At 48.1% G+C, this 20639-nt stretch overlaps 1 protein-coding gene across 2 annotated transcripts in view; it reads left to right on the top strand.

The window, feature by feature from the left end:
- The window catches only part of BLTP2 (bridge-like lipid transfer protein family member 2), a 1026973-nt gene that overhangs the window by 817036 nt on the left and 189298 nt on the right, over nucleotides 1-20639 (top strand). For both annotated transcript variants that reach the window (XM_069615333.1, XM_069615334.1), the window contains one exon: nucleotides 16577-16757. In XM_069615333.1, the coding sequence (XP_069471434.1) occupies nucleotides 16577-16757 (181 nt within the window). The remainder of the gene's footprint in view (nucleotides 1-16576; nucleotides 16758-20639) is intronic.

Here is a 20639-nt window from a genome sequence, read left to right on the forward strand (position 1 = left end):
GGAGAAAGCTGAATGGAGTAACGAGGATCAATAAAGACGAGAAGCACAAGATGCACTCTAGTGGTTGTGAGCGCATAACGGCTGCCGCGATATTTAAAAACCCTAACCAGCTGTCAAGTGGGAGATATTCCCGACAAAGCCTTGTCCTCTCATTGCTGACCTACAGACTACTGTGCTACAAGGAAGACCGTGGAGCCAACCGGCTCAAGGGGCAGGCCAGAGAAAGAAGGATGCAGGAGCTGGTCCAACGCACAGAAGCCCGAAGAGGAAACGAAAGGAAAACTTCCTGGCGTTCACGGGAACCAGAGAGCAGTATCCACACCACCCCGACACAGAGAAGCACACAGCAGGCAGGCAGAAGCTGCAAAGATGCGGAAGCAGACCAGCAAAGTCAGTGAACCCGGGAAGTGGGGTTGGGACGCCAAAGATACACTTCACGTTCACAGGAGGAGAACTCAAGGACGCCGCAGAAAGCCAGTGATTCCTCAGGTGGGAAGCTGGGAAAAAGGATGCTTCGTCAACCTTATCAAGCGCAAATCAAGATAAAGGAAGCGCATAAAAGGGAATTTGAGACCTAATGTTTAACAAGTGGAAATAACTGAATGAATGGAAGAAATATCAAATTTGCAAGTGTGTCAAGTAAAACATGCGAGAAAGTCCTGGCCCGACAGTATACAAGGCAAAGTCAGGTTTGCAAGTGCATAAAGTGAATTACATGAGAAAGCCCTGGCAGGAGAGTATACCAAACAAAGGCAAATTTACAAGTGGGTAAAGCGAATTAGATGAGGAAGTCCTGGTAGGAGAAGACCCCAGGCAGAGTCAAGACTGTGAGAAAAGGTTACATTAAAGTGGAGAAGACACCAGGTATCCTATGAAATTGTGTCTACCAGCCAAGTTGTTTTTGTTGATCAGAGAATTCTAAGGAAGATGCATTCCCTTAGGAGTTTAAAATATCTTGAAGAGAAAACCTGGGGAAGGGAGCAACCCCCTGGAGCTGTGAGTTTTATCCATTGGGAACTTTTGTATTGGAGCTAAGCCTTCCTTTTGAACTTGAACATTTGTGCACTTTCAAGGCCAAAGACATTATTACTCTTTTCACCTTAATGTTACTTTTAGAGTATGAGGGACAGAATAGTATTTCGGACACAGGACATTTTTGCTTTGGACATCTTGACTATAGACAGACCCGTCGTTTTGGTTGAGGTATGGAAACACCTCCTAGAATTGGGACGGTGAGACATTTTCCAACCCCCCGCCCCCTTTATTTTGAATAAAAGGTTATAGCCAAAACTATGAGCTCTCTGTGTCTGTGTCTCATTCCTGGATCCTAACGGAACTGTAGGATTTGATAAAAGTAGTTAACAAGAACTACCTTCGGATACTTTATTGAACTGAGCTTGGTGGAAATCGGCTCACAGGAGGAGTCATCATTCTCCTGTACCTTTTGGTTGTTGTATTAGTGATAGGTTAAGTTGGTTGTTCTATTAGTGATAGGGTAAGTATCAGTGGACTGATCTTGATTTGGACTCTCACTGTCGAGCACCTTAATTAGCTTGATAGGTAGTGAACACCCTTAGTATAGGGAAAGATAGGAGTTGTCACCTTTCAGTTAATAAGCAGGAGTGAGATCAAAAAGTCTGAGGCTGTGTTCTTCTTCTGACTCGCCACAATACAGACCAACAACATTTTACCCATAGACCAAACAGGATTTAGAAGATGGCACTCTACCATGACTAACATTCTCACACTTGCATTTATTTATTTTATTTTTATTTTTTACATTTATAAAGCGTACAAAGCAGCCCTGGGGCATCGTGGCGCTGTTACAGTGGTCCTTACTTAGTTACAAGGAAAATTAGACCTGAGCGCCTGTCTGTGGTTCTTGGTTACATTGAACCTAATACCAGACAGGTATTAGGACGGACCATCAAGGACCGACACCTTCGTCAGACAGGTGAATGTTACATTGATACAGAAACGGCATAGTTCCAGGCTCAAAGGTTCAGTTAAGAAACAGAATGCCCCTGTCAGATGGCAGGAGACCTTCCCCGGGATGGAGGATTGAGTGGGCAGTAAATACAGTGGTGAGCTAATTGACGAGCTCAGTTTTGAGAGATTTGCGGAACGCTAGGTGAGAGGTCTCATTTCGAAGGGTTGTGGGGCGGGAATTGCAGTGTTTGGGAGCAAGGAAAGTGAAGCCTGCACCCCCTGCTTTGTAATTATGATACAAAGAGCTTGGTCCAGCTGATAACAATCACTGTATGTCTGCTATGTAGATTTCAATTCTGCTTTCGACACGCTCATTCGAGATTGTCTTTGGAAGAAGTTGAATAATTGGAATGCACCATCTGGCCTGCTAACTGTGAACGTAACAGTACACACTAAAACATTTGTTAGAGTTAGATTTAGCCAAGCAGGAGAATTAACAAAGTCCGTTCCTACATACAAGGTACTTAATTAGGGATGCATCCTCACATACACATTATTCAACCTTTTATCTAGCAGACCTTACAGAAGCACTCCGCAGTGAAACCACTCATCCACCCAAGCCATGAAGCCCATGCAATGGATGGGATATGCGGATGACCTAGTTCTCTTGGACCTTATACCGCATGGTTTACAATCTCAGTTAAAACTGCTCTGTAAATACTGTCATGTGAACAAGTTAGTCATTAATATTAAAAAAACAAGGACATGGGCTTTCTATACAAGTAACGTGAGGACTGTAGCTATGTCTGGAAGATCAACAGTGCCCCAATACAGATGGTGAATAAATATTGGTACTGGACAATAGGCTTCAATGGTCGTCACACATAGAGTATCTCACCAACCTAATCAAAAGTCACATTGGGGTTGGAACATATTTTTCCTTCAGCAATAGTGGATATCCTCTTACAGAATTAATCACAATCTACAAAGTCAAAAATAATTTCTTTGATGCTGTACGGTGTGGAAATTTAGCGGAGAAACTGAATCCCAGAATCGAATAAGCCTGAAAGTGTCTGCCTTAAAACCCTGGCAAGTATGCCGTAATCTCTACTGTTTAACTATCTACGAGTTGAATTTGGAATCTGTTCCACACAGTCTATCAGTAAAGATCGACACATTTTGCAAAATTATTAAAGCGAAGCACAATCCTTTACTGGATCTGATACATGGAGGTCACAAGACACTGGGGAGATATAGCCTTTGTGAAGGCATCATGAAGTAAGACACAGACAACAGATTCACTTTTCTATAAAATTATTTATTTCTCTTAAATGTCAGGATGGAGTAAGGTCTAACTTACCCTATGCTAAGGCGGGATTTGTTGCCGAAATTAACTAAAGATAGTCTGTGTCATTAAGTTCAATTCAAAAGTCAATCTGTGCCCAAAACCTATACTTGACCTCACAACTAAAGATATATAATGTGTAGGGATGTCAGCAACCAAAAGAAACAGTGTTCCAATATAAAGTTCTCCAGCATGGGGTCTGGCATGGATTCACATGCTCATGAATATTCCCCGTCGTCAGGCCGGGAATCCTCGGTAAAGAAAAAATCAGTATCAGTTTCGTTTCTGATCTGTCTTTCTCAGAAGTAACCAATCACTGGTCTCTGGGTCATACTGCCCCCAGCCAATGACTGCCCTCTCCCTAAGCCCCGCTTCTGGCAGCCATCCTCAGATTTTTACCACACGCTCAAGTGTTGGGAGTCCTCGTGTTTAGCTCTCGAGCTTTTGCTGCGTTTTTGCGCTTTTTTCAAAGAGAATTTCTCATTTTTCGGTCAAATAGAGGCTCAAGCTCCACCATCTCTACATCCGATTAATGGGGATTCATGTCGGATTTTTCTACGCCCCTCAAGGGTGAAGATTTAGTCGAGTTACGCTTCTTGGAGGAGTCAAGGAGTTTCTGCGGCCTACCCGAACATGCCCCAGGAGAAGGGAAGCTCGACGTCCGGAAAGCTGTTCAAGGTTTGCCCTGGATCCCAGCTGCAGAATGTGTTCAAGGAGGACGAGCACTCGAAATGTCGCTACTGCCTTCATGAAGACAAAATGCACGTGGAGAAGGACACTGCGTTTTGCAGGGACATGTCGGAACGGACCATCAAGGACCGACACCTTCGTCTCTCCAACTGGCTGGAAGGAAAGAGCCCGTCAGGTGAGAAGAAGAAGAAGTCCGAGCGGTCTTCTAAGTCCTGTGAGGGTGCCCCGGCGACGGGGGCCCAACAGAAGGCAAAGCACTGCGAGTCCGCGGGCACCGGGAGCGCCGAACGGTCGGGCTCCTCGGCTGCCAGGCAGGGCGCATCCTCTCCAGCGCCATCAACCATGAGCCAACGCTCTGGCTCAGGGAAGAGGAAGGCTGAGAACCCGGCAAAGCTTCTGGAGAGGCCCTGGTCGAGCTCGAAGGATCCAGCCGAGGGGGAGCGAGGCAGTGACCCTCCCCCAAGGTGAAGGCCACAGGCCCACAGAAGGTGGTAAAGGCCTTGATTCACCCGGCCAAGGCCTCTATCGAGGAAGTCGGGGCGGCGGCCCTGGCGCAGCCTGTGGAGGCTACACCAGTGGAGGTGACCTCCGGGCCCAGAGTCTCCCTGCCTCCGCGGAGGGAAGCTTCTTTCAGACCCATCGAAAAGACCCCCGTGAAGACCCCCGGCGGAAAACGAGGCGGGGGCGGTGGCCATTGTGGACACGGATACAAAATCCAGGGAGGAGCTGGTAGACGTCTTAGAGGGCCTCGACAAGGGCGTCGAAGAGGCCCGTTCCCACGGGAGGGATCCCGACAAAGGGGACGACAAGAGCAACGGTGGCACCGGCGAGGGTCCTAGTCACCCGTCGCTTCCAGAGCCACAAGACAACTCGGCTGCCATTTTGTTGGCAATACAATCCTTATGTACGGAGATAAGGACGAGATTGCCCTTACCACCGACGGAGGAACCAGAACCAGGCTCGAAGGAGGAGCCAGAGCCAGGCCCGGCGGGAAGCCCCCCAAACAAGAGAAGACGGATCCATCCAGCCCCGCCTTTTCAGCCCTCGCAGCCCCCGTTCCTGGGGATGACACGGGAACGGACACGGCCACGACGGGTACCGACGACAACGGCGGTGACGACGGGACGGAGCTCCCATCGCCCCAGCCCGGGCCTCCCCGCCCAACGAAATCGGATCTTTCCGTGCAATGATCACCAGGGCATCCGAGCTTTTCCAGCTCTGCCCCGAAGAGAAGAAGGAAGGTTTCCTTTACCAACGGCACGAGGCCAAGAGGAAAACAGTCCTTGCCGTGCCTCTGCTGGATGACATCTGGGACGAGGGTCTCACCCTCTCAAGAACCCGTCTACGATGCCTGCCAAGAGGGATCGGTACGAGAAGAAGTACCGGGTCCCCGACGCAGCCCCTTTGTGCCTTAGGGCACAACCGAATCCTGACTCAGTCGTCTCAGCGGTGGCCAAGAAGAAAGCGGGGGGGGGGGGCATCGGCCTCAACGTCAACTTCCCCGCCGGACGGCGAAGGAAAGAAGCTGGACGCAATGGGACGACGAGTTATCTCGTCGGCGGCAACAACGATTAAGGCAGCCAATGCCCTCGCGATCGTGGCCCGCTATGACAGGGAGTTATGGTACAAGATCGCCCCCCCTGTTGGACTTCCTACCGGACGACAAGAGGGCCGAGGCCCTGGAGATCTTGCAAGAAGGCGAAGTGGCGTCGGACCACGCCATAACGGTGGAAACGGACATTGCTGACACCGGTTTCCGCCAGCTAGGCAACAGCGTTTGCCTTAGACGAAGAGGGTGGCTCAAGACGACGGATTTTCGCCAGGACGTACAAGCCAAGGTTTCGGACATGCCGTTCGATGGGAACAATCTGTTTGGGAGAACAGTGGATGAGTCCCTCCAAGCCATCAAGGCGGACACGGAGACAGCTAAGGCCCTAGGCTTTCTCCAGCAACGAAGGCCGTCCTTTCGGAGCACCGGAGGCAAGCAGGGTGCCTCCAAGGGATTCGGCGGTGGCTCCTCTACGTACCGCCAAGCGGCCCGCTCCTCGTCGCAGGAAGCCTATAGAGGACGAGGCAAGTCGGGTGGACCCCGCTGTCGTCGCCAGGGAAGCCAAGGCGGCAAGGCGTCCTCCAAGCAAGAATGAACAGACCGTGGTGTTGGGCACGCACCGAAGCACCACGGTGGGAGGCCGGCTGGCGAAGTTCATCAGCGTGTGGGAGTCCATCTCCACCGACCTTTGGGTGCTGGATGCCTTGGCCCAGGGGCACGCCCACAAATTCCTAAAAAAGTGCCCCCGCATTCCACCCGTGGTCAGGAAGGAAAATCGCGTCCCTCAACTGCTATTGGAGGTAAGGGTGATGCTCAAAAAAGGTGCCATCGAACTCGTCCCGAAGAGGCTGCGGGGCTCCGGAGTATACTCAAGGTACTTCCTCGTGAGAAAGAAGACAGGAGGATGGTGACCCATCCTGGACCTGCGACGACTGAACAAGTACATCAAGACACAGAAGTTCCGGATGGTCACCCTCCAGCATAAACTGGGACAGCTGGAGGGGGGCGATTTCCTGTCGTCGTTGGATTTGGAGGATGCATACTTTCACATCCCCATTTTAAAAGGACACCGAAAGTTCCTCAGGTTCGTGGTCCAAGGGCGGCACTACCTGTTCAAGGCCCTCCCATTCGGACTGAAATCGGCACCCAGGGTTTTCACCAAGTGCCTTGCTCCAGTGGCTGCGCGGCTGTGCCTACAGGGGATCCACGTCTACCCCTACTTGGACAATTGGCTCATGCGCGCAAGGACAAGGGAGATCGCCGTGGAACACACAGCGAAGACCGTCCAGTTACTCACGGACCTGGGGTTCTCCATCAACTTCCCCAAGTCCCACCTGGTCCCCTCGCAAGTCGCACTGTTTCTGGGAGCCAAGCTTAACACAGTGGCGCGTCTGAAAGGACAAAGGCCATCCTAGGCAAGGTGCAGCGTCTGCTGGCCACGGACGTCAAGTCCCTCCTCGGGATGATGTCCTCTTGCATATATCTTGTGCGCCTGTGCAGGCTTCGGATGCGCCCTCTACAGGAGTTCCTCGACGCCCGCTGGATACAAGCAACGGGCAGCTTCGAAGACAGGATCCCTTTCAAAGAGACCTTCCATCGATCGATCCGGTGGTGGGGCACCTGTGCTCATCTGGCGGCAGGAACAGATTTTCAGACCCCCGCCCACCAGGTGATGATGACGACGGATGCCTCCCTGGAGGGGTGGGGAGCGCACACCGGAGATCTCCACGCGAGAGGCCTTTGGCTCCCGGAGGAGAAGCCGCTCCACATCAACATCCTGGAGCTCCGGGCAGTGTTATGGGCCCTCAGGTCCTTTCTCCCGAACCTCAAGGGCAAGGTAGTGAGGATCTTCACCTACAACACCACCACAATGTTTTACATCCGGAAGCAGGGCGGAACCAGGTCTCCAGTCCTATCCAAGGAAGCCCAGAATCTGTGGCATTGGGCCGTTGCTCAAGGGATGTTTCTGGTGCCGTTTCATCAGGCAGGGATAAAAAACACCATCGCCAACTCACTCAGCAGAGAGCTGCGCTCGTGCCACGAGTGGGAACTACGCCAGGACCAAGTGGACCGTCTCTTTCAGCGATGGAGCAAACCCCAGATCGACCTGTTCGCGACGGCGACAGACTCCAAGTGCCAGAATTTCGCCAGCAGGTTTCCTCAACCGAGGAGCATGGGTGATGCTTTCTCGTTCCCCTGGGACGGCCTGTTCCTATATGCGTTCCCTTCGTTGCCGTTGCTGCTCCGACTCATCAACCAGCTCAAGACGGCCAGGTGCAGAATGATCCTCGTCGCACCGGCGAGGCCGAGACAGATCTGGTTCCCGGACCTTCTGGACTTGTCAGCGTCCCCACCAGTCAAGCTGTCGACAGACGCAGATCTTCTCTCCAGAGAAGGAGGTGCCATTCTTCATCACGGACCAGAGTCGCTGAACTTGCAGGCCTGGCTCCTGCAGCACTAGAGTTTGGAGGGTACGATATCCCGGCCGACTGCAGAGAGGTTCTTGCGAAGGCCAGGGCATCCTCAGCTCTCAAGTGCTATGGACATAAGTGGAAGAGGTTCTCTATCTGGTGCCGGGCACAGATGATTAACCCTCTGCGGATTACGGCCCCTCAAGTGTTGCCGTACCTACTGTCGCTAGCCAAAGCTGGACTATCTCACCCTTCAATCAAGATACACCTGGCAGCGATTTCCCGGTACACCAGGACTACAGGGCGTTATCCCTGTGGTCTCATCGCCTGGTTAAGGAATTTATGAAAGGACTTTTTCGATCATTCCCACCGGTGAAGGCACCAGCCCCGGCGTGGGAGCTCAACGTGGTGCTGACCAGTCTCATGGGTCCGCCATTCGAGCCATTGCATTCGGCCCCGTTGATGTTTCTGTCGTGGAAAACAGCGTTCCTGGTGGCCATCACCTCCACACAACGCGTGGGAGGGATCCAGGCGCTATCCTGCAAGCCTCCAAACCTGACCTTTCACGATACGAGGATAGTGCTAAGGGACGCACCCCTCCTTCATGCCTAAGGTGCCGTCGGACTTTCATCACAACGAGCCCTTGGTGATACCAGTCTTTTTCCCGTCGCCTTCGTCACCGGCCGAGAGGACTTTGCACTGGCTGGATGTAGCTAGAGCGCTGAAGTTCTACGTGGACCGAACAAAGGGTTTTCAGAGGACATCACAGCTGTTTGTGTACTTTGGACCTGTGAACCAAGGGAAGGCTCTCTCGAAGGCTTCCATTTCCAGATGGCTCTCCGGCTGCATCATGCACTGTCATCGGTTGGCAAACCGACCGTTGCCCGGCCGTCTGAGAGCCCATTCGACCAGAGCTATCGCTGCTACCATGGTGTTATTGTCTGGTGTGCCCCTGCTGGACATCTGCAGGGCTGCTACGTGGGGGTCGACGCACACCTTCACGAGATTCTACTGCGTCAACCAAGATTCCAGGGAGGAGTCCAGGGTCGGCCAAGCAGTGCTGCGCAACCTGTTCGCTTAAGGTGAGCCTGGTGAGGAGGTCAGAAATGCTTAATGTTGAGTTTTGATGTAATGCTTAATGTTGAGCCTTTGCCACCTCCCGTGGTTGTGCATGTGTGTACTGCTATGTATTCTTATATTCATGAGCATGTGAATCCATGCCAGACCCCATGCTGGAGAAGGAACAAGTTACTTACCTGTAACTGTTGTTCTCCAGCATGGGTCTGGCATGGATTCACATGCGAACCCTCCCTCCTACCCCTCTGCGGGTCTTCACTTGGTCATACTGCCACTTTACCTGCTACCAAATCTGAGGATGGCTGCCAGAGGCGGGGCTTAGGGAGAGGGCAGTCATTGGCTGGGGGCAGTATGACCCAGAGACAAGTGATTGGTTACTACTGAGAAAGACCGATCAGAAACAAAACTGATACTGATTTTTTCTTTACCGAGGATTCCCGGCCTGACGACGGGGAATATTCATGAGCATGTGAATCCATGCCAGACCCATGCTGGAGAACAACAGTTACAGGTAAGGAACTTGTTCCTTCTCAGATTTTTCCAGCTCTTGTCTTGCTTTTCAGCTTCCCCTTCCCCAAGTTCAAACAGTTTCACAAAAAGGCCTTTGAGTTCCCTTCCCCAAGTTCAACACAACTCCAAAGGGCCTCAGGGTTCCCTTCCCGAAGTTCAACACAGTTCCAAAAGGCCTTGGGGTTCCCTTCCGCAAGGTTAACACCATTCAGAAAGTCTTGTGGTTCCTTTCCCCAAGAAAGCAGCTCTTCCAGCTTCAAAACCACCGTTAGTTCAAATATCTCCGCTTTCAATAATGTTTCCAAATCAACTTTGTAACCTTTCAGGCTTTTCAACAGTTCATGTAGATTGCTCTTTTCTTCAATCACTTCAGCACTTTGTTCTTTCCAAGTAGGGGTTACTCTGTCTAGGTGCAGTTGTCGGACGACACGGTCCACCCATCACAGGCCACACAACCGATAACCCTTGGCACTTTGTTATCTTCATATGTTCTCATTCGACCTCCTTGCCAACACATGTTCTCCCTCCAAACCTGTTATTAGTCCACATTCAATTCTGTTTCTCCTTGGCAGTCTCTTGACCATGCCATAGCGTGACTTTCACACAAATCACTTTGTGGTGCTTATTCCTTTTCACCACCTTGCTTTCACATTGTCCAATAGTGCTTATTATTTGCCTCCCACTTAGTTCATAAGTATTCATTATTGGCTTTCACTTTATTCATACTTTCACATTGTCCATCAAAGCTCATTGCTAGTTTTCACTGTGCTCGTCAATGCACATTACTTTCGTTTCACTCGAACAGTATTTTCATTTACTTTGCATCTCTTTTCCTTAGATCGGTATTCAGTATTTAATAATTCAAAAAGTACTTTGTAGCTTGTTCAGTATTCAACATGTTTCTTTATAGTGTCCAAATCTAGACAGTATCATTCTCTGTTCGATCAGCATTTGCATCTGCCCAATTTCAGCACCTGGGGCGCCTCGGTCTGAGTGGTCACTTTCTCTCATTCACCAGTGTCAGGCAGCTCCTCCGGATGTCTTTGTTCTCTTTTCTGGCTTTCTCTCGCTCTCTGTGTGCTTGTCAGGAGCTCTGACGAGATGTGCTTGCATCTCTCGAACCTTGCTGCTGCGGTCGGCGGCACATTGGAGTCTTCTATGCCCCACAACTCCGGCTGTGGACACGCGGCCCAGTGGACTGCAGGGCTCTCAACCCTCTTGCGGCCTGTTCTGGTCCCGGTGTCTTCCTCATTCCTATGCAACATATGGTGTCCTTTTCGCCTGCCCCTCTCCAGCCTGCTCCATGTCATTGCTGCATCCTTCTCCCCAGGCTGGGTTTTCTCTGACTCTGCACCTGTTTCTCCTTTTATGCACCTGTTGTCTGCAGATGCAAGTCCTTTGCCCGACCACAGTTAATTTCATTAGTGGGACATGCCTGGCCATTGTAGTTGTGCTTCATAGTCTTCTTCCTCGTCCCCGTACCAAAGTGGTGTGCACAAATGGAAGTGTGCATAACTCTCAGTTGCCTCCTCCTCATCCCAGTCTTAAAAGCATATGAATGTGCGACAGTCTGTGTGTGTGAAAGTGGGGAAGACTGACAATAACCTACAAAGGCAGGTGGGTGGGTAAGGTGCATTCTGACAAGGGAAAGGGGGATACCATGCCTCACCTAAAGACATCCTCTCCCCACTCCCCAAGGTCCCTCCACCCGTTGATCCTCCCTCGCATATCCACCCCCGGGTTGGAATCAAAAAGCGACAGCCTTTCCCTGGCACCTGAGAGGAATATCCAAGGGGTGTAGATGGGAGGAGGCCCTCAGGTTCCTCACACCGCTCCCACATAAATGATATGATACTTAGAGGGATATGAATGGTGTAAGGATAAGGCTATCCACCATCAGGTTCTTACTTATTTCATTTACAAAACTAGGGGAAAAATATCATTAGGAGTGTAGCCGGAGAACAAAACATTGTAGATATCGCCATTAGATCACACAGCAGAGACTTCATCCCATATGCACCAGAAGGATACTGCACCATGAACTATCTAAAATCCTTCCCTAATCACTTCCTGAGATGTGAATATTTGAAATACAAATTTGATATCTGTGAGAAACCTGACAGTGTTCTCCCACTTATTCCCTCTTATCCTCTATTCAGGTGGCCAGAGAAGGGCCATTGCTTTTGGATCCCGACCCTGGGGCTGAACAAGCGAGGGAGGATCACCTGATTGGAGGGTCACAGGAGATTGGGAGAACACCCAAGAGCAAGACATGATTTTCCCTCCTTTTCCGATTTCACCTCAAAACCCTCTCCTTCAGCTTTCATAGGGATTCCAAAACCCATTCCATCTCCCCATTTCCAACAAATGCTGGGACGAAGAAGAGGCAACCAGGAGTAGTGAAGATTTCCCATAGGAATAACATGGGGAATGTAAGAGAAACAGGTTGTAGAAAGAACTTAAATCGTCCCATTGATAGTCGGGCAGAGTTAGGCATTTAGTAATTATCACTCACACCTGACTCCACTTGACTGCTTTTTCAACTATAAAAGCTGTGGTTCTATACGGATGAGAGATCGAGCTGGGGACGTGATTTGGACCAGAGAAGCCAGCAGAGAGCAGCATGATCGACGGCCCAGAGGAGAACGGCGTGCCGAGATGCTGGCCCGGTGCTTGTGAGGGGCTGCAGCGTGGCTAGGGAGCCGTGTATCCAGAGAGCCAGAGCGAAGTATCCTGCAAGCTGCATTTGGTGGTCGGAACATTGCTCGTTCCCTTGGGACCTGTGCCGGCCCCAAGTGTATCTGAGGGGCAGGTGGTGAGACCCTGACCTCAAGCAAGCATAACAAGAAGGGATCGCTTTTCACTGCATTGCTTCTTGGGTGAGTCTTGTGAAAGTAAGAGATAAAGAGAGACTCGGGAGCATTGCGGCTGACTGAAACGGAGCGGGCGAAAGAAAATTATAACGCAGCACGGAGCGGAAAAGAGGGAACAATGAAAAGTCTGAGAAAGCAATATAGATTCAAAGGAAAGTATCATTATTAAAAGAAAGCAAGGAAAGCAGACCGTGCAAGGGGCATGAAGTAAATGTACAGTGATCAAAAGGGCACGAGCGACTCAAAACGAGAGAGAAGGGTGCAAGCGACCCGGCACAGTGGAAAGTGTGCAAGTGTGCACGGGAAAGCTGGAAGATATGCCAGTGGGAACAAAAAGGACAAAGAAGGTGCAAGTGTGCGCAAATGAAGTTAAAGAAGGTGCCAGTGGGCAAAAGAAGGAGAGAAACGTTCAAGTGTACAGGAGAAAGGAAGAAAGGTGCCTGTGGGCACAAGAAAGAAGTCCAGAAAACAGGGTTTAAAGCTTGGAGTGGTCGTGCTTAGGAGGAGCAAAGAACCTGGCGTTTTTGAAAGTCTCTTATGCTACCCCTTGGAAAGAACTGTTGTTAGGCAGAATCCTGTGCAGTTCCCTTGGGAAACACTGCAAAAAGATTAAGACTACAGGAGTAAGCAGTAAACCCAATTGGTAGCAGTCTGCAGATTTACCTGGTAGCTGTGGCTGAGCAGTCAGACCTCTCTCAAAAAGAGTAGAGTAGGGCAGTATATAGAGTATACACAATAGGGCTAAAAACACAGTAGAGCAAACAAACACTGACCAGAGCTTTGTATAAAAAGTATATAATTATTTATTTAAAACACACTTTAGGCAGTATACTAGCACTCTAAATCAAAAACAAGTTACAACACAGTCAGGTAAAGTATACACACCTCCCTTGATAACTATTAGACAAGTCAGAGTTAAAACACCACGATTTGTTAAACAGATGTGAGCGCGTAACCTGATGGCACTCCAATAGTTCAGTTAAAGGGAGAGAAAAGGGCAGAGCATAGAAATAAAACAGGTCCCAACACTTTTAGGAGTTCTCAACAAGGGAATAAAGGCAGTATATACTGTAGAGCCAAAGTTCGTAGGCCAGGCCCACTTTAAATGGAGCAAAGCGAAATATGCCCAGGATCACACGGTTTAAAATGCACTAAAAGTCTTTGCAGAATGTTCAAAAGAGGTTGGGGTGATTCAAGAAGGTAATGTTAGAAGGTCTGGGGCCAACCCAGTTGGAAAGCCAAGGATTTAAGGGTCACCTTGGGCAAACCGAAGAAAGGGAGGCCAGGCAGGACACAGTACCTTAAAGAGAGAGGAAGCTCCAGCGGTGGCAGTTCTTGGCAGTGGTTGCAGTTCATTGTTTCGAACAGGGGAAGAGAGGATCTCGTCGAGGAGGAAACGTGGAGTCGTTGCACTGCACAGGGATGAAACCAGCCACGGAGTTTGTCGATAAAAGATGCGTTCCTTTTATTCACGGTCAAAGTGGTGAAGCCTGGCTATCCTGCTGCCGGGGTGCTTGGCACAGGCGATTCGACTAAGAGGCATCTTTGGAAGGCGAAAGAGGCGAACTGGTTGATCCCACCAGTTCAAAGGAAGAAGACTCGTCCAGCAGAAGATCTTCTCTTGTCGTTGGGAAAGTGGTGAGTTCGTTGCAGCAGGGCTCCACCGGTGGTGTCGTTGTTGCAGATGGCTCAGCTTTTTCCCTCTTCGGATTCTTAGGTCCTGTGGTGACTTCTGAAGTTCCACTCCCAAAGGCCCTGCTTTTATGCAGAAAAACCCCCATTCAACAGCCTAGCTGTCACTCACACATGCTAAGTGGTGAGCAGGGCGGCTCACCACTGGGCCAATGAGAATAGAGTGCAACTTGAGTTGCTATGGCAACACAGTCCAGGGTGCCAATTCCCCTCCTCACCCATCCTGTGGAACCCGGACAGAGTGGCACCATTTGGAGGGCTTCTGTGGAGAAGCCTGCCAAAAAGTGGAACAAAGGGCTCGACCTTGGTCAGAGTTAAAGAGTTCTGGCAAAAAGACCCAACCATCAATTTAATATTAAATAAATAAACCGGCGGTATCTTTAACATTGCACCAAAATGTGGTGCGTTTAAAATTAATGGGAAAATCCCATAGAGAATATTCCGGTGGAATATTTCGCGTGGTAACCACTGCCACCAGCCAGAAACTCGACAAGGGGGGGACTGGACATTGCCCCCTTGAAAACAGACCCAGGGGCAATATAATTAACCCCTTCCAGTACCTCCACAATATGATGGTTTGTACTGGTTCTGTTCACAATTTAGGACTAGTAAAGTCAATGGTGACTTTACATGCCCTGGGAGACAGTAGTCAGTCCCAGGGTATGGAGTCTGTTTGGGGGTCACTATGACACCCCTGTGTTACCGCACTGAGGGTGCTGTGCAACACACACATAAAAAATAGATGATACCCTATGGAGTAAAAAGAAAACCCCATAGCCCATAAGCAGACAAAGAGTCAAAGACATAGCTCAAATCATGCCTAAGAGTGGGAGGAAAAGAGTCTCACTCTTAGCAGGAGAAAAGAACAAACCCCAAAAATCCAGCAAAGCTGCTGAGGGACTCACTAGGTTTGGGAAATTAGCCTTATAAGAGAATTCTCCCTAACAACTGTGTATATAAGAAAGGTACATTAGTATTTTGAAACTCAAGAGGGGCCTAACCTTGGGGAAGGGAACCCCAATGCATTAAGAACATTGACATTGTTTGAACTATGAAGGTTCTATGAACAGTCCCTTTTCGAGCAAGTTCGTTCTTCTGAAGCCAAACAACCTACTACTGGTGAGAAGACCACCTGAAACAAATCATGGCTTCATATTTTTGCTGAGCTACCACTTTTTGCTTTTATAAGACTTCCTAACACATTTTTGTTAAAGAGTGAGGGCAAGCATAGCTTTAGACACAGACAGATTTTTATTTTGGACTTCTAGATTTCGACGGCCCTTAGAAACATCAGTTAAGGGAACCATCCATTTAGTGATAGGGCCAGTTAGACATTACACCAACCCAGAAACTTTAGTAAGATGAAGGTTTTTAACAATTATCTTTGAGTCTGTGTCTCTCTTGATACCGTGCCTGTCTTCTCTGTGCACTAGATATTGGCTTGCTCACGGGATAATTGAGTTAATGCTCATGTCTTCCGAAAAACTCTGGCTATAGTTAATGGAGGGAAATTACTGCATTCTCATCTATACCTTTACGAAATTCTGGTTAGAGATTAAATCTATGCTAAAGGGGAATGCAATTCAATTCAGGGCATTGAATATCTGAGAATTTTATTGGAAATACAATATAGGGGAATGTTTTAACTGTAACCACTTTTTTGTATTAGAAAAGGTTCCTTAAATACAGGCTGTTATTGCACAATGTAAGAATGTTCCTGTTTGCACAGAATGCGTATTGCTCTTATTATATTGTGTGATTGATTAAAATGACATGTGTTAAGTCATGTAATTGGCTATAAAGCAATTAAAAATGTGTTTTAAAAAAGACTTCAACAGGTACACACATAGGGTAGGGATAGTGTTACAGAAAAACTTAAGTTGATGCCCTTTCTTTACTTTGGACAAAAATGACCTGTGATACTCTGCACCAAACACTAGATGGCTGCCTATGAAAAGCATGTGACTCTAAACAGATCTAAGCCATGCACATACTCTACTAGTTTGTTCTTAAATCTATGCGCATTGTACTTGATAAATACCTATGTATTCCTAAGTATATTGTGTGGAGGAAATATTTTACTCCCTTTTGAGTGATGTAGTACCATATATCATTATCCACACATCTCAAGCATAAAGCCTAAATGCTCTGTCTCGTCTCCCAGTGAGAGTGACGTCTAATTTTTGTGGACAGCCTGCATGTCCAGCACAGTTTGGCCTTTCTAAGCCTTTATTGAAAACCCCTCCTAACACTGAGGATGAAATTTTAGATATGTTTACTGGTTTTGTTTCGGGGGTTACTAAATAAATATGAAACTATACTTTTGAGAATATTGAGAGTGAGCACAGTTTTCTTCTGGATATTCAGATCCCTGGAAACATGTTGTGTTACTGTAATGGGAATAGGTATGCACTGCGGAATATGCATACTGGGGATCTTTCATACTGCTCCATATACACAGAGTTATTACTTCTTGTAATGTCTTAATCATTAAATGCAGATGCTTCAAGGATTTTCAGCTCCAAAGAGCCAACAAGATGGAGCCACGTAAGCAGCTGGAAGATGTGAGTGTGGCCCGGCGCACTGAATTCTACTTTGCTCAGGCCCGATGGCGGCTCACTGAGCAGGACGGGCAATTAGGCATTGCAGAGCTGGAACTGCAGCGTTTCCTGTACAGTAAGGTGAGCTTGGGGAATCTAAATTGGTGCCAGATCTGGGGCTTGGGCTTGAAGACATGTAGAACAGCAATGGGAGCAGAATCCGGTGTCATTTCAAGAAGCAATCAAGTGAAAGTTAATGTAATTGTTATAACAATTGGCTCCTCTTAGCTAAAAATATCCACTTAAAAGACCATACAAGGTCAGGCAATTCTCATTTAGGGGAGCTGTGAGTCGCAGAAATCACGATAATGGATCTGGAATTGTGTATACTGCCTTTTAAAATTAAGTTATTGTTAGAAGCATTTTCCCAGACGCTAAGTTTTGTGTTATGCTATATGTCAATGGGTCAAACACTGTCCAAATCCAAATGAAGTGTTCACACTTCTTTATTAGGCTTATCTTACAGTGTAAAACCAAATCTATGCCCGGAAGGCCATGACTGTGCACACAACAACCTAATGTGGGTCAGTAGTGTGGTTCCCATTGATGTGGTCAGTTCTCAGACATAACACAAGAGTTAATGTGTCTCTCAGAGTTTCAAAAGTATTCAAAATAAAAGTCTAGCCATGTAGGACCTTTGTTGCCGGGGGCTGTGTTGACCAGTAAGCCACGTCAAGCTAAGATGGTATGCCCGCTGACCAGGAGTTTGCGGAATTCATGGTTGGCATTGTGTGAGTGTCTGGGTTACAATGCGTTGAAAGATCAGAGTGCTTCCATTTGGCTGAATCCATGTATTACATATGAGGGGAAAATGTTGTTCTGGCATGATTGGTATCTGGCCGGGGTGCAGTGGATTGGTGATCTATTTAATGGCTTGAATTGGATGACGGCTAGAGAGATACAGTTGAAGTTTGACATTCCTACTTTTCGCCTGGCAGATTATAGGAAGATCAGGAGGGCGGGGGGGGGACGGGTTGTGGATATGGAAAAGAAAATCAATACGGATATGCTTAGTTGGGAGCCTGGAGTGAGTGGGTGTGGCCTGGTTAGTTATGTTTATGGGCTGGTTGTATCGAATTATCAGCCTAATGATGCTTTAAGATTGGATTGGAGACAGAGAATTGGTGAAGATATTACGGAGGATGATTGGATGAGTATTTGTGAGAATGTGAAGTTGTGCTCTTTGAGTCTTTCAGATAGGACATATTGGACGCCTGAGAGAATGATGAAGAGGGGAATGTGACAATTCTGAATGTTGGGCGTGCTTGCATGAGGTTGGCACCTTTGAGCACATGTTGTGGGGGGTGCTCAAGGGTGAGAGGTCTGTGGTTTGAATTTGATCAGATCTGTGAGAAGATCTTTGAAGAGAAGGTTTATTTGGATTTTAAGACCATTGTACTGGGTCGTGGGGACTTGCTGGATGATCTGACTACTTCTCAGAAGAAATTGATCTTTCGTGGTGCAATGGTGGGGAAGAAGCTGGAAATCTTCTACCCCTGTTACTATTGAAGAATGGATTGCTGAGATGCATTCAGACATGGAGAGAGTACTGTATCGGAGAGAAAAAAAAGATGCTTTATTTACTAAGATTTGGGGCAAATTTCTGTTACTGTATTAGACTTGTTTTATTGATTGTAATGGGGCTCCTGGGGGGGGGATGTTTCTAATGTATATAGCTGAATTGATTTGCTGTGATTATTGCATGATGTTTATATTTATTGTATATATGTTGTTATGATGTGATCTGTGATTAAAATAAATTCATTACAAAGTAAAAGTCCGAAAGTTCCTGTTAGGCATCGCGTCCTGGTCTCTCCCAGTGACTTAATGAAACAAAACGTGTGGTTGATCCAAACAAAACTCCAAATAAAATGTCTCATGATTTCTCTTCCAGCATCGCAGGGTCTTTACTCGTAGGTCTCAGTCTTTCAGAAAAATGCCAGTCTCTGGTATTTGTAGCTTCCTCTGTAATAATCTTGTGCAGCGAGGAGATTCTCAAGTCTGACTGATTGTTTTGTAGTGGGAGTCACAATGAAGCTGCCCTTTGACTAATTCCGAGAGCCATAGGTAGATGGGAGGCCACCCTGCAGTCTTTACATGGCTCTCACTATGCCTATTACCACTATACGTTTTCAGGGTCTTATTTCGTTTCTATGTGATATTACCGCATTTAAAAGACTGAACACAAACAAAGACAGATTTTTTTCTGCCGTTTTTGTGTTGGCTTTTAAATGCGGCAATATCACATCCGACTCCACCCCCAAGATGACCTCTTCCTCACACCCACTCTCTTCCCCCGGTTTTTATGTTAAACAGTGAGGTTTCACACCCCCCCAACTCACCCTTTTCCCCACCCACCCTGTTTACAGCACAACACACACCAAATCCGCACACATACGCTCACAAAAACACTCACACAGACACTCACATGACAGCCTGTCAGCCCCTGCACGTACTAGTGTGCAGCACAGGCTGACAAGATCGATTTAGAATGACCGCTCTGTGCACTCACAGAGCGGTCATTCTAAATAGATCTTTTTCTTTTTCGGTCCAGTGAAAACTATGACCGAAACATACCTTTAGCTGTGGTATGCAGGAGACATCATAGCGTGGTACATAAGATCAGATTGTACTGGGAAACCAACAGAGTAATAACCCAATGGGACTTATTTAAATATGGAGTATTGATGGAATTCCCTGAGTTGGTGGCTGATTGTGGCATACCTGCAAGCCAATTTGTGATGCATATGAGCATGATTAAAATAATAAAGTCAAGATGGATTTCAGAATAGTCAGAGGCGGATCCTGTGTTAGAAGCTATGTATGATATGTCTGAGGGAGGACATGTGGTCTCTAAGCTCTACAACCTACTATTGGACTGTGCCAATGTTGCAGGACTTAATGATATGTCATTTATAACGAGCCTGTACACAAGTGTTTCTAGGCGCGACAAGACAAGGGAGGGAAGACGAAGGGAGGACAAGGCAAACGATCTTACTAGGCCTTGTGTCATTCAGATCGTGCAAGTGTGACCAGGCAAAGTGCAGGGGAATGGTGAGGTGGGGAAGTGCCAGGGAGAGGAACAGGGGAAGTGCAATCAGAGCAGCAGTTGCTCTGAGTAAGTGCAGCAACGGCAGCGCGGTTCTGGTTAGTGCGAGGAGGCAGGGGATTTTAGGGTTACAGTTACAGCCCCTAAGTGCACAGTAGGCACGGAGGCAATGCAGGGGAGACTGATCATGGAGGAACCTGATATCCGGTGAGATTCAGGGGGTACCCAAGCCAGAGGGAGGCACCTGCAGAGAAGAGATATCTACCCACTGCTCTCTGTCTGACGAAGCGTCTAACCCTTAGAGAATTGGTTGTAGCTGAGCAAACGGCTCAAGAAGGAAGGTATTCTGGAAGAGAGAGTTTGATGTAGTGCGGCCCCGGCCCCAGAAAACCTTGTGGACGATGCAGAGGGTCTTGAACTTGATCCTTGCAGCCACCGGTAGCCACTGGAGAGATTTCAGGGCTGAGGAGATATGGTCCCTGGGCTTGAGGCCAAGAACAAGTCTTGCAGTCCTGTTCTGCATTAGTTGCAGAGGGCAAAGAGTAGAGGAAGGCAGATTGAGAAAGACTGTTCCAGTAGTCCAGCTAAAGGTGCGAGTGAGATGGGAAAAGGACCTGGGAAGAGTTTTCACAGATGGGGGAGTGGGCGAACGCACTGACATACACGAGGAGGGTGTCTAGGAACATCCGGTTTAAATTGACACAGCTATATGTCACGTATAGAGCGTACATGACGTCACACAGAATTTCCCAGTTCCATGGTGCAACAAGCAGCTCTGTCTTGGATGTGCGAGTGGTGAGGCAGACATGATTCATATGTTCTGGAACTGCCCAGTGATTAGAGAGTTCTGGTGCAGATTTGCGATAAGGTTTGCCAGAAAGGGATTGAACATGCATAGGTGGTCACCGGCAGCG

This window comes from Ambystoma mexicanum, chromosome 9 (assembly GCF_040938575.1).
Source record: "Ambystoma mexicanum isolate Mex_15411 chromosome 9, UKY_AmexF1_1, whole genome shotgun sequence".
In the NCBI taxonomy this organism is placed as follows: domain Eukaryota; kingdom Metazoa; phylum Chordata; class Amphibia; order Caudata; family Ambystomatidae; genus Ambystoma; species Ambystoma mexicanum.